Source organism: Chanodichthys erythropterus, chromosome 20, assembly GCF_024489055.1.
Source record: "Chanodichthys erythropterus isolate Z2021 chromosome 20, ASM2448905v1, whole genome shotgun sequence".
Lineage (NCBI taxonomy): Eukaryota > Metazoa > Chordata > Actinopteri > Cypriniformes > Xenocyprididae > Chanodichthys > Chanodichthys erythropterus.
The window spans coordinates 3,509,166-3,524,579 of NC_090240.1; the positions used below are offsets into that span (position 1 = coordinate 3,509,166).

Sequence of the window (15,414 nt, forward strand, 5' to 3'; positions counted from 1 at the left end):
TGATGATCTTCTCATTGTGTCTGATGGCACAATGAACTGGCATAAAGTTGGTTTAGACGTTTAATATTCGCAAATTTAGGGACCGTCTCTAAAGTTACATCCGAAATTGGTGTGCATAATTCTAACTTCAATAACGTTTGAAGGAAATAATTTACAGTCATAAAACCAACTGTAAAGTGTTCATCTACATGTCAGCTATGATGCACATCTTTTGTATTTTTGATATTTATTAAAATAAACTGTCAAATCATGTGTAAAATGGCTATTTTTATCAACCCTGTATCACATGAAATACGTTCTGAGGAAACTATTTTGCAAATCGCAATTACGTTACATGCCAACATATAAGCAGTGCTATTACGTTGGTCCTTAACCTAATATAAGCAGTGCTATTACGTTGGTCCTTAACCTAATAAAGCCAATTTATTGCAGTGCTATTACGTTTGTCCTGAACATAATACATCCAAAGCAGGTTTCTTTTCACACGTAGCAGCTAATGCTGTTCATTTTGTTTTAATTATTTACTCCCTTTTTTCTGATCGGGCTACAAAATATTATTTATGCCAGGGGGAGTCAAATGGCGGCACCCAGATAATTTTTATCTGGCCCTCCAACTGGTTTTTGATGTTTAAAACCGCTCGCAATCTGATATCAAAGTCCCCGCAAAGGTTTAGCGTTTTCAGCGGTGAGTTTAACAACGCACGTGATCATTCAGCGGTTAGTTTAGCAACACTCAACTGCAGGTAAAACGGCATTCAGAGGTGAGTTTGACCAAAGCAACCCTCAACTGCAGGCAAAACGACATTAAAAGGTGAGTTTAACATGCTCTTAGACGCTTGCAAGTAAGCAGTTTTAGCGTTTTCTTGTCATAGGATAACGTATCGGAGGTTTGATTAAAAACTGTTGAGTCAGGACAATAAGTTGTGTTTAGAAACTTTAGATTTGTAAGGTGGCCATTTCTTATGACGATAAATGTTAGAAGTAATTATAAAAATATAGCTTTCTGCACCAAATGTGCAGCTTACGTTATTGAATTCAAGTTTAAGTAGCCTATTAGGCTAACGTTACATTAGCTCACAACTATTATCCAACATTATAAATTTATTTATTTATTTATTTATTTATTTAAAGTTCTGCTGTGGCTTTGTTTGGGAATTTTTTTATATTAAAATAAATGGGGAATTTATATATATATATATATATATATATATATATATATATATTATTTATATATAAATAAATTCCCTATACTTGCATTTATTAACTGTTATATGTATATATATATGTATATATGTATGTATATATATATAAATATGTATATATATATATAAATATATATATATATATATATATAAATATATATATATATATATATAAATATATATATATATATATACATATATATATATATATACATATATATATATATATACATATATATATATATATACATATATATATATATACATATACATATATATATATACATACATATATATATATATATATATATACATACATATATACACATATACATATACATATATATATATAAATTCCCTATACTTGCATTTATTAACTGTTTGTCAAATTTTGTTAGAAATTGTAGTTAACAATATTAACTTGTTTTTTCACTGTATAAAACGAATATCACATTCAATCTAGCCCATTCTGGCAACACAGATTAAGAGAATACTGATGTGAAATGTTCAATTCTGTTTTTTTTCCTCTTTTCTTCTTTAGGTCCCTCAAATTTGGCAGCTTTAAAGCACCACAGACACACACAAAGGCACTTTTAAAAGCCACGCCCATCTTGTTACTCTGTACTCATCAGTCAGTCTCTCTCTTTAAAATATTTTCAAAACTCCGACAAGAATTGATGTCATGGCAACGCGTAGTAATGCAGTTGTGGAAACACGTGCATTTCCCCCTTGACGTAGGTGTAGCAAATAGCATTGAATTTTAGGCTACCTACTTGCATTTTCATTCAACAGCTTGGATGTAAACCCAAAACTGTATTAGACAATATGGAGAAAAACTGTTAATTCCCTGTTTGTAAAGTGATAATAAAGAATATGTTTCATTTCATGTTAGATGTGAGATTTTGAATAGGCTATTCTTTTAGATCTATTAATGGGACCTATATGCAACGTTTCATTACGTTCTGCAACTTTAGTATATACGTGCATCCAAATATATAATGTATTGGTTTAGCCTAAAAATATGATTAGGCCTATTATTCATCATGGGACGACATGACTACAGTCAAACCTGTATATTTAATGATACAATTTATGACATTTTTCATACATTTTTGATCAGCTAAAATACAGTATTTAGGACGTGAATTTGCGGAGCACACATGCATCCCTGATCCAACCTTTACTGTCATTGGATCCAACTAACGTGTGTGTCAATGAGTTATTATTGTGTGCGCACTTACTCTTCTTCGTTTGTTGATTACAATAGTCCAGACAGCCCTCCGACAAACAGCGCCCCGTGCTGTGTCTGCAACCACTGCGCACTTTTGTCACTACTAGAATGTTGTGCAGATACAGATTGTCCGAAATAAATACATGACTAAAGTAAACCCATTTAAAAACTGTATTATATTACTCAAAATCTAGACTGCAATTTAAAGAAGTAGAGAAACATTATGTAATGTGTTTGACCAATTACATCATTGAAAAACCCAGGTGATTTGATTCTACAAATAAATTAAAAAGTACACATAATAATGCTTCCAAATCTGACCTTTTGTTAGACATTTAGATTTGACTTAAGTCAAACATTGTCCAATAGAGCATAATACAGTATACAGGCCTTTGTTCTTTTGATACTTATATTATGACCTCAACACTTATGCACAAAGATATATTTATTAATGTCTATACAGAGTAAATGTCCAGTAAAATGAACCATATTACGCTCATTAAAAAATGGAAAATGAACAAATGAATGATATTCTTTTTTATTTGCACTGATTAAAATTACAATGACAAACTCCAAACTGGTGCTAACTCCAACATCTCAAAGGCAGGACAAAGGCTCCCAACTGTTCTTCCATTTGGTCCCACTGTTTCAAAAGAGAGTAAGAAATCATATGAGAAAATGCAGCAACTGTTTTAATCTGTCTTATTCACTATCCTATTTCCTATCCACTGCATATTCAATGCAATTTTCACAGCTGATATAAACTATTTCAGTGCTGCTAAATCTGCACAGTGCCATCTGTGTATAAAAGCCATAAAATCCAATAGCACTGTGTATACAATTTTGAATTCAGTGCATTCTTACCACAGTAATTTGTACATATTCATATTTCTTTAGCATTATATAGATGTATTCTGCTACTTTTGTTTTATTATTCTACTACAAAGATTTGTATCAACCGAGAAAGAAAACATAACCAAGTATTGCACTATAAAAGTACAACCAGATTCTGAAAAAGTTGACAGTATTGAAAATGCAAAAAAAAAAAAAAAAAAATTCTGTTCACTCTGTACTATACTGAAAACACATTATTAACAAATAACGTCTTTGAGTATTTCATTTATTTTAGAAAATATACACTAAATTTAAATCTGATGACTGCAACACAGTCAAAATATTTGCGACTGTTTACCACTGTTTTATGTAACATCACCTTTTTTTTTTAAATAACATTTAATAAGCTTTTGGGAAGTAAAGATGCCAGTTGGTTCAGTTTAGCAAGAACACTTTTGCCCATTCTATTATACATGTCCTCTGGTGAGTTTTTAATCCAAGCAGACTGTGGTTTGTCATTGTCCTGCTGGAAAATGCAAGGACTAGTGTGCTAGCAAAATTACTGTGAAACCAAAAAATGTATGTATAATGTCAAATGTATAAAATGTACTAAAACACAAATGTTAGTCCGGACTTTTAGGTGTGAAACTGCCCTGAGACGTTTTCACTACTCCAGAGCCCAGCGGGAGTGTGCTTCACTATCTTATGCCAAAGTTTGCAACCAATTATATTTTTACTAATACTGTGAGACCGTAATACCGTGATCTTTTTTCTAAAAGTTATCATACTGTGAACATCTCAAACCGTTACACCCCTACTTCTTTTTATTTAACCAGGTGAGCTTTTAAAGAGCACATTCTCAATGGAAATGGCGACCTGGCCAAGATAAAGCAAAAGGTGCAGGATGACAAAGAAGTTACACATGAAATTACACAAAATTACACATTAATTGCACGGAGGGATAGAAAAAGAAAGAAATACAGATAAGATACAGGATGAGAGGGCAACACAATAAAGGTGTAGGTATATGTACAATTATTGCAGCACAATCAAACAGAGAGGTAGAAGAAGTGGGTGAATAAAGTGACAAGGCAACAACCTTAGTAGTAAATTAACACTGGGCGTAATTGTCCAAGTCAAATGTAGCGCAAATGGCATATACAATGAACAGGCAGAAGCTCTAATAGACTCCTTAGGAAATAAAAAAAAAAGTACTGACTGCTGAGTATTGTTAATCACAACTTTTGTCAACCAGGAGCTAGTAGGAAAGTACCTGAGCATTAGGAGAAGGTTGCAGAGTTTATGGTTAGTGATCTAGTACATTATTTATCCTTACTCAGTCTTCATCGGATGAATCAATGTCATCATGGAGGTAAGGAAATTCCTCACAAACTGCTTCTCCATCTTCCTCATCAATTGAGAGAACACTTGGATCCACCACAATCTGCCTGTGATAAAGTGAACACAGGTTAAATGAAATGATAAATATCTTGCATCCTCACTTTCTCAGTCCTGTTGAGCTCATAAAATGACACCATCATTTTAGTAACTAAATATTTTACTTTGTAACTTTCACACAATGCAATATCAAAAGTATGTCTACAAAGAAAGATTAAGCTATTTTACAAGGTACAGTACAAGACAGGGACCGAACATGAGCACCCACCTATATTTTGACTTCACCTCACTCATTTGATGTTGTAGGTCACTCAATCTTGCCAACATAATGCAGCACAGTCCCTCGTATGCCTCCACAGACATGTTAGTAGGACAGACTTAAAACGTTTTAAGATTGGTTAGGGGCAAATGTATCCTACTGCAGCTTTTTACAGACACATACAATGTCCATATTTCTGTCCTGATGATCTTTGCTAGGTTAATGTATCAGCATTAATACCAGTCATTAGCTCATTCATTGAATATGGCTACATATATCTTAAGTAATTTTATGCATATATTGCATGTATATGCATGTATTTTTTAGACCAAATGGCATGAAAAAGAAAGACCTGTTAGTGTTTACTCCACAAACCTGTCAAATTATACAGTATCTCAGAGACAGTAATGAATACTTACTCCCTTCTTTCAAGTCACCTCTGACCAACTTTATATCATCACCTAATGTCTTGGAGACACCAGCCAGGAACTGCCAGTGTTGTTTCATCTCTTTAATGAGAATAGTCTTTTCTTCTTTTAAACGAGACAACAGCATTATCTTGTCAAACACAATCTTCTTTTGTCTCAAGGGCACAGTGGATTCTGTAAAGATAAATACTGGTAATAGCAAAAAAGACAAAAAGATTGACCGACAGTGAAAGGCCTTGCAATGTGATATAAAACTACATACCGTATTTTCCAGACTATAAGTCGCACCGGAGTATAAGTCGCACTTATATTTCAAGGCCCTTTAAATAAACACTTTACTGGTCACCAAAGGCATGGTTATAATTTTATGCTTGTCTACTTACAACTTAGATGTTTAAATATGTTCATCGATATTTACAAATAGTTAAAATGAGTGTTTCCCCGAGTGCCAATATAGAATAGACCAGCCAGACAAGTAAAAAAACTGTGACTAATAGTCCGTAAAATACGGTAATAGTGGTAAACAGATGCACTACAAGTCATTTGTCCCAAGCCATTTAGCATTTTAAATGCTTATATCACAAAAGTGATGCATCACTCTAAAAAGCATTTGAAGTTATTTTGTGAAGTTGTTTAATTATCTTTAGGTTGCTATGTAATTGTTTGTGGTTGTGTTGAACTAGTTCTGTTACAAACTTTGTCAGCACATTTGAATTTAAAAAAAAACTAGGATCACTATATTCTCAATAATAAAAAAAGCAAATAAAACGATTTATTTAAAAAAAAACTATCGTCTACCATGCCCCTCACACTGGGAATGATTTACAGAGAGAACTCAAGATTGATGCTTTGGTTCCTTTAGGGCATTTTAAATCCATGCCACATTAGAGGATAAACTCTCGCCAAAATTTAACCTATAATGTTTTTTTTTTTTTTAAATGTATTCGAGTCAACCGTTTCATTAATAGCATAATTAGGATTGTGGCGAGTGGGGCGGGCCGAGGGACGTGGGAACAAGGAGTGAGGCCGGCGGAATGATTGGGAAATCAGTGACACCTGCGCCCCACCGCCGGTCTCGAGTCCAACGTAGGAGATTGAAGGATATAAAACTGGAGCGACGACCGTGAAGGACGAGAGAGGACCAGGCCTGGGATTTTATTTGTGTTTTGCTTTTTATTTGTGCGCATCAGTCGTCCGTGAGGGGCTGGTGCGCTGTTTTGTTTATTTTGGAATTATTAAAATGACATTTGATTGTCCGCCAGTTCCCGCCTCCTTCGTCCCGATGATTGTGAAGGTTTTATTATTACAAGGATGTAAAAGCCACGTTTAAAATTTATTGTAGTCTCATTGGGTCTCATTCATGAAACACGAGCAGAACGAATTTGTGTAAATCGTGTATAAAGAGGTTCTGGCGTAAATTTTCGGATTCATTAAAATGTTCGTATTTTCCAAATGTTAGTTGGTACAAAAGAAATCTACACCTGCTCCCAGCCACGCGTAAATAGTGCGTTTACATCCGAACGTTTTGCTCATTAATAAGCTGCATTTTAATTCACCTTAATCGGTAAATATGTACACAGCATTTAAAAAAAAAATATTATATATAGTAATTACATATATTTTTTCTTTTTACTTTTATACCAGTAATAGCATCTGCAAACGGAACACAAGTCCGCAAGTCTTTTTTATATATATATGCTCATATATAGTTGTCAGTCGGTTGTAATGGGCGGGATTTATGGTAATTGAGAGAATGAGCGTGCACGCGCGTCCCATTTACGACTGATTGGAATTCATTAACCCACACACACATTTCACTATCACATCTGACATTTACGAAGTATTTGTGAATCAGGAGAAGAATTTTCGGGAATGTCTCTTTACGGGCAAATCACTCACACATTTACTCGTATATTTACGAATGTTTCATGAATGAGACCCAATGTTCGGTCAAATGGCCATTTGAATTGAAGTGATAGGGGCATTGCTATGATGGCATCAAAACTGCTATTCCTAAAACACTAAAAAGGCTCAACATAACATTAAACTTTTCTCTAAGTATCACCAGGGGCTCTACACATGAACCCCAGCATTGAGAACATTGTTTGTGTACACAGAGTTTACTAAAAATAAATGTTTTTAACAACTCAACGTAGCTGTTTTTCTCTCCAGCCGCCTCTATGTTGACAGTCCAAAAGTGTCGATCTCCGAATGCAAATTAATAGACTCCATATTAGGAACTACAAGGTCAATATTGATTTTCACTAACGACAAAACAACAAATTATCCGTGAATTTATATGGAACTAAGCTTTAGGAGCTTTCCATCTTTACTCTCCTCCCTGTTACGTTGCATTCGGAGATCGACACTTTTTGACTGGCAAAATGGCAGACACCGGAATCATGAACTGCAAAAATTATTTTTACAAACCTTGCATTTTTGTAAACTTTTTGAACACAAACAATGTTCTCAATGTTCGAGTTCATGTCTAGAGCCCCTGGTGATCATTTGAAAAAAAGTTTCATGTTATGTTGAGCCTTTTTAGGGTTTTAGGAATAGCAATTTTTATGCCATCATGGCAGTAACTATCACTTAAATTCAAATGGCTATTTGACCGAACAATGAGACTACAATAAATCTTAAACGTGGCTTTTACATCCAAATTATGCTAATACTGAAAAGGTTGACTTGAAAACATAAAAAAAAAAAAACACGTAGGTTAAATTTTGGTGAGAGTTACACTTTAATTATTTTCTGTTGAATGTGCTGTAATTGTTATTCTTAATAATGTTTCTTGTAATTATATTTTACATCTTCTGTCCACAAGGCTCAGCTGTAAAAGAGACCAAGGACTCAGTCTGATTCTCTCTTTATAAATAAATGTAACATAAAACTTAACTACATGGAATCTAATTGTGCACTATTGTGGTAAGTGAAGACAAAGACAACTTAAATACTGTGTTGACAATAATATTTCCTGTTCCAATCTCTACCTGTTTCCCAAGGCCATATTGAAAATTCTTGTGCTAAAAGGGTGTCTGCTGGATCCACAGCCTCTGCATTTGAGACCAGAGCATTGTATGATGTTATGGCCTCTTCTAGTTTGCTCTTCTCTTTAGCAATGGCAGATCGCTTGCGTCGCCTGTCTTTGTTGCTGTCTACAAGGAGGTAACACATGAACACAGATTTCAGAAAAATATAATTTTAATAAAGTACACACATTATGACATTTCCATTCAGATTTATAGATTACTTTCACAAGAATGTGTAGGATCCTACAAAATGAATAAAAAAAAACTCAATCACAAACCTGTCTCTCTGTACAACTCCATTTTCTTTTGGTGGATTTTAAGGACCAAGCCTTCCATTAGACGCTGCAGCCCCTGTGGATCATGTGAACTGATGGTACTCGGAGCTGTTTGCAAACAAAACGATAAGCTTACAAACATAATATTAAAAAAGTTATAACATTCAAATTTCACAAATGGAGGGGCGTAGGAGCGGGTGGGGAAGGGGGGGACATGATCCCTAGTGGCAGTTAACCTAGTGGTCCCACCCAATAAAAACAACAATTGTTGAATAAAACGAGTCCCCCTCAATATCAAACTCATTCCTACACCCTTGCACACATGACATGATTTCTTTAGATTTAGTAACAAACTTACTTGATGCTGCCCACAATTGAACATCTGTGACCCACTGCTGAAGATCTTCACTTGTTTTGTTCAGGTGGGATTTGGTCATCTCAATCTCCCCTGCCACCTCAGCTGTTCTCTGTAATGTCTGTAACATACATGAAGTTATACTTATAATGCAAACAGTGTTGGGTCAAGTTCTTGAAAAGTTTATTTTAGTTCATTTTCTGAGTTCACAAGTTTTGGGAAGTCCCTAATAAAAGGTCTCATATTGTAACCTTTTTTAAATATTTTTTTTACGTTTTTATGTACTTATGAAGTTATATTTGCAGTTATAAGTATCAAACACCAAGTAAATAGCGTTTTGCAAGCTCTTTTCTCAGTAGCTCTGCTAAAAACAGGTCGATTTTGGTCTGTCTAATTAATGTTCACGAGCCTTTCTTCTGATTTGCCGATTTGAAAGACGCACAAGCAGGCAGTCACTGGGAACAAGCTGTAGTGTGTGTGCAGTGACTGAAGGAGGAGCCTAGGCATTTGTGACATCTCAAAATGCAGGAATTCAAAACGGCTCGTTTTCAGGCACAGCTTCTAAATCTGTTCTAAATATAGGCAGTGTGCGTTTGTCTGACACTTACAAGGTAAATACGTAGCACCTAGACCTTCATTATGATAATAAAAGCCAGAAAATGTCGATTTTGACAATATGTGACCTTTAAGACAAAATTATCAGGTATATGGAGTTCATATCGTACCGGTGACCATGATTGATATTTCTTTACTCTTTGTATTTGTTTTATAGGACACTGTTAAGATATGAACTCCATTTACCCAATTATTTTGTCTAAATTAGGGACTTCCCAAAACTTGTGAACTCAGAAATTTAACTAAAATGAACTTTTCAAGAACTTTACCCAACACTGAATGCAAAGGTTAATCTAAATTAGAATTAATAAACAAAAACATAATACCAAATGTACCTTAACATATCTTTGAGCAAGATAATTGTGAAGATTTAACTTTTTCCTTAGGTTCCATCCACGAACATGGATAGTGATCATATCTGTGCGTGCTGAGAAAAAAAAAATTAACATATCCATTTTAAATATTGCACATATTTAACAATGACTTTAATTAAACCCAACGACTCACCAGATTTGGTCATATATTTTGTTGTCAATGCAGCACGAGACATAAATGAATTGACTGCTTCCACTTCCTCCCCGACAGTCAAACCTGCATTAGATCCATTAGGAACAGATCCATCGGGGTACGAGTGGCATAGTGGTCAAAGTTGCTGCATTAAATTACGATATGGACATTTAACCTGTCTATGAGAATAATCCAATGACAGGTTTATCAGTAGATACTCTAAAGCAGGGGTCTCAAACCGGTTGCACAGAGGGCTTAGTGTATGCTTGTTTTTGGTCTTTCCCTTCAATTAGTGACCAATTAAGATCCTAACCAATTAGTGACCTACTCAGTCTGGTACAAGGTAAAAGAGAAAACCTGCATACACTAGGCCCTCAATGGAACAGGTTTGAGACCACTGCTCTAAAGTTAAAACTCACCAGCTCCCTCTTGGTTGCGGCCACCCCACTCCACCTGTTATGCATAATCATCGCAGCATTGTATCAAAATTACTCATATAATAATCATTATGTATTTAGAATTAAAAATAAATATATAATCAATACAATTACCTCACATTTGGTTGAATGACCTTTTGCATGCATAACTGATAAGAATGGTCGCATTTGCAAAAGATACTCTAGATCAGGAAAGGCCTCACACACTCTTTTTAAGTATGGGTAATATTTGCACATTACATCAGTGCAGACAAACTCAATCTTTTGTGTCTTGCCAAGCTCTTTTTGAAGATAAAGAGGGTATGCAAACACTTCTCCACGGTACATCTGTAGTCCTGTTACAAAAGAGTTAGTTCAGAATTCTAGTATAATCAAAGACAAGAAAGTCTTGGTTAGCTTGGGTTCATCAGAGTGCTGAACCTACCATTCAAAAGAATGCAGTGTCTACAGACTGAAATCATCACACCCTCTTCATCAAGTTTGGATTGAGACTTCTTGTTAGACTCACTACCAGCTTTAAAGTGTGAGTTTCCACAAATGGGTCGGCCTGGTGACTAAGAGAATATTTTCACAAACAATTATTATTGTTGTTAAATCATCATCATAGATCATCATAGATGACCTGTAAGTTGTACATGATAAAATTGTCTCTTATGACTGAGGCATTAATTGATTATATTTTTCCATAACTTACAGTTTTGATTTTGTCTCTAATAGTTTGCAAAAACTCTGCAACCTCTTCATTTTTGGCAAAGAAGGTTCCGTCAAAATATGGATTTTCATTTATCCTACAAAAATACAAAAAACACTGAATGGACTCTGACAGGTTTAGGTTTTGTTTTTTTTAAAGATAAATTACTTTGTTAACTTACCCGTTGCGATTAAACCTGTACATTTTCCTGTTCCCATCAAGAGACACTGCCAGCATATCCTGACTGCAAGCTGGGCAGGAGAAATGGTCATCTCCAAGAAGTGTTTCCATCTCATGTCTACAGTACGTCCATTCCAGAAAACTGCGCTGAAAACAGTCCACTGATATTGTACCAACCTAGTAAACATAAAATAGACTAGTTATGGTGAGAGTTGCTTAAGAAGTAACAGATACATTTTTGCATTGTACTATACAGTACAACCTGACTTCTCCTAATCATGATTCCACAACATTTCCTTTCCTTGCACATCTAGCCACAACTTTCTTATTTATAAAACAAACCTTTTTGTCAATGGCTATAACCCCCCTCACCCATTTATCCTCTACATTATTACATTTTGTTTAAATCTTACTTACTCTGCCAGAACGCATTGAGCGGCTTTGCAGCATTCTCACAAAGGCCTGTCTGGATAGGCCAGGTGCTGTGACTTTAAAGTCTTCAAAGGTACTGAACAGGTCGACAGTGTAAACTGTTTGAAACTCAATGGTTCCAGGCCAGTACCCATTTAATATAAGGTCTTTGACCTCAGGTGTCCACGATTTTAGGCAAGACTTACAGGTTACCAAAGGAAGGGAGAGATCATAGCGACCTGTTGGGTCAAACAGAGATATTCATCACAACCATACATTCAACTATACAAAGCCTTTGTACTTGCTTTACACATTTTATGTTGTAAGTTAAACAAAGGTAAGCACCATTAATATTTATGAAGATAATGGCACGACCAGCATTCACTGAAACATCCTCAGCACCACAACAGCAAATCTTGTTGGGCAAAGCGATCGGTAGGAGACAATCTGGAAAAACAGACATCAATATTAATTGTAACAGTTTACACTTGATATGTAATGTAATCCAATCCATATAGCGGTCACATACCGTGCTCACTAACTACATGTTCACCAGTGCTGTCTTTTGTAACGATGCATTTCGGTGACATGGCTTTGTAAAAGCCTCCCACAAATGACTCCCTGTTGTGTAGAACATACTGGTGATGCACTGACACATCACAGTTACTGCAATACAGTTCTTTGGGGAGGCAGTCTCTGCATCGAATAACAGCCTCTTCCACATGACACTGTTGGCAAGCTTGTTGAGGTGTCCTTCCGCTTGTTAACATGGCTTGTAAAAGATGTGGTCTTGATTTTTGCCACTTTTCGTTACATAATTCATGCCGCAAATCCCAGGTCCGTACGCTGTAAGTTTCTGATGGATAAATGTCTGGGCTGTCTAAGCTCTCCTTGAGTTCTTGAATATTTTTGTCTTTAGAGGAGAGGGATAAATGGGGTTAAAGTATTTCAAAGTTTTTTCCAGCCCTGTACTAAATGGCGTCAGCCATAGAATTTTCATATCCTGTAAAATACAAAATTAGTTATGTACATATATTGTATCTGACATTGTCTCTTACCAATCAATTGAAGTGTCTCCTCAAACCGTCGAGGTGAAGTGCCTGTGTGGGAATACATACAATAGGTACACAATACAATCAGCAAGAATACATGCAGTGCTAAAATGTACAACAGTTGTGCATGTTGTTAGTTATAAAAAATAATAATAGTATATTCTCACCATCTGTTGTATCAGCAACGTCTTCTGATGAATCTTCATATTGAGGTCGTGTCGACCTCATTCGACATTCAGATGTGACTGGACAATCATATGAAAACTTTAGAGAATGTCTAAAAATTCATGACAATTTAGAGGAATGCCGCTTATAATTGACATAACACATACTATCTCTTGAGGGAGTTCTCAATAGTCGATTCTCAATAGTCAATCGTCCCAACTGGTCCCTCTTTCTCCACCGCACTGAGTCAATGTTCTTCCTCCTACATTTGGCCTTACATGGATCCTTCTGGAATAAATGTACGGATTAATAAATTGCAGCTAAATTAAATTGTACTCATTGAATTGTATAGTCTAGTATGGAAATAAATGGCAACAGTTATCATTTTTATAATTGCATCCGTTTTGAGAATGTGTCTAGTTACATTTATTTATATTTGAGTAAATCCAGTTCATATTTGGGTTCAGATGGGTAACTTAAAACTATGCTCAAAAGCATTTCTCAAGAATATATCTGTAAAGGTTATTCATTGGAGTCTATTAAATATAACAAAAATTGATATCTCACTAGAAAGGCACCGCAAATGTTCATGCAGCAATGTCCAACATAACATTAACCTATAACAGTTGTTCCCAACATTTTTATGTGACTGTAGCCAAAGTACCTCTTTAGTACCCTAATATAAATATGCCTACGTGTCTTGAATTATGGGCCTACAGCTGTTTGTGAAACACTGATCTAAAACGCTTATAAATTGTTATTTTGGCTACCACTCGTTTGGGCAAACATAACGAATATTCTTCTTTGCTTACCTTTTCATGTACTTTGTCTCTTAATTCGGAACTAATTATATCAATTAGCCGACTATCAACATAATCGTCCACGTCTCCAGTGAGTGTAGAAACGTTAGGCCCATCAAGAGGAATCTGTTTCTGTAGTCTTTTCCTTCTTGCCATGTCACGTCTACTCCAGAAATACGCAATATTTTACGTTTGCTTATTTTTAGATGTTGTCTATTCAATATATCGTTCAACTGTTTTACCTCTCGGATTAAACTCGCAGTGGTGTATCTTCATATATGCCGCCCGCGTCATAGATAGATATGGCCCGCGTAACTTGCGCGTAAACCCCACTTCCGGAAAATTAGGGTTCAGGTTCAAATGGCACGATTACAACCTTATTTCCCGTTTCATTGAATATATTAGCTAGATTTCTATTCTTCCAGAATTGTACAAAACATATAAAAAAACAATAAAATAAAAAATAAAAAACGTATGTACATTAAATTTTTATATTTTTTTTATTGTTTTTTATACATTGTACAAAACATATAAAAAATAAAATGTATATGTTACATTTACCTGTGATAAGCGAATAGGTATATTTTATAATTGTTTATACAATTGGCATAATTTAAATTGCGAACTGTCAACGAAACTGCTGGAGTAACATCCTGGCCTGACAACAGCTTACCTGTGGTGTGTCTTCAGCCTGTTAAATCCTCATTAGTTTTTGTTGTTCATGTAGTTTTTGGTGTTTTATTTAAAGAAGACAACACCCTTACAAAAAAACACATGAATTTCACATGTGAACGCATGTGATCACATGTGGATGCATGTGAAGTGTATAAAAACCACATGTAATTTAATTGTGACATATTGCTATATTTCAACATGTGAAATCATGAATCACATGTGAACGCACATGTGAATCATAGGCGTAATTTAACCCCCCCCATCCCCCCGTAAATAATCAAAACTGGCCAGTGCAACCCCCCCAAAAAAAATAAAAATAAAAATAAAAATCTTATCATAATGATGAATGAAAATTATTAACTTAGATCTCAGCCCCCCATCCCCCCCAATGTGGAACCCAAAGTTACACCCTTGGTGTAAACACACGTGTGAATGTGAAGTGTTTAAAAACCACATGTGATCACATGTGCTTTTTCACATGTAAAATGCATTTGTTTTTTGTTTTCTGTAAGGGGCAGTTTTGCCCTCAGGCCCTTGCCTGGAAAACCTGTCTGTTGCTAAAGCCAAACCTTCCATGGGTGCTGCCTGCTAACCCTAAGCATTGAACAATAAAGTACATGCACAATTATGTTTATTGTAGATGATGTGCACATCGCTTCCTAAATATAAAGGAACTGGACAATATATTTGTGAGGTATTTTGGAAGTTACTCAAATTTCACTATTTTTATTGCTTTGCTAAAATGTTCAGACACAAATGAATGTGTATCTTCAGTATTGGTCACTCAGACTGAATGAAATGCATCAACTTCTGTGTTGGAGAGAACAGATGTATTCTGTAGCAGGTTGGTGGAGTTTTATGCACACC

At 35.2% G+C, this 15,414-nt stretch overlaps 1 protein-coding gene across 1 annotated transcript; it reads right to left on the reverse strand.

The window, feature by feature from the left end:
• Positions 1-2,978: 2,978 nt before the first annotated feature.
• Positions 2,979-12,625, reverse strand: LOC137009722 (uncharacterized). Its single transcript, XM_067372173.1, has 17 exons — positions 12,385-12,625; positions 12,201-12,302; positions 11,862-12,094; positions 11,446-11,621; positions 11,268-11,361; positions 10,998-11,127; positions 10,688-10,908; positions 10,556-10,589; positions 10,137-10,220; positions 9,965-10,056; positions 9,018-9,135; positions 8,663-8,767; positions 8,346-8,510; positions 5,344-5,526; positions 4,934-5,042; positions 4,604-4,715; positions 2,979-3,076 (listed from the first exon to the last, which is right to left on the reverse strand). Exons 1-16 carry the CDS (start codon positions 12,623-12,625, stop codon positions 4,604-4,606), a joined length of 2,199 nt encoding a protein of 732 aa, XP_067228274.1. The 3' UTR covers positions 2,979-3,076.
• Positions 12,626-15,414: the final 2,789 nt, after the last annotated feature.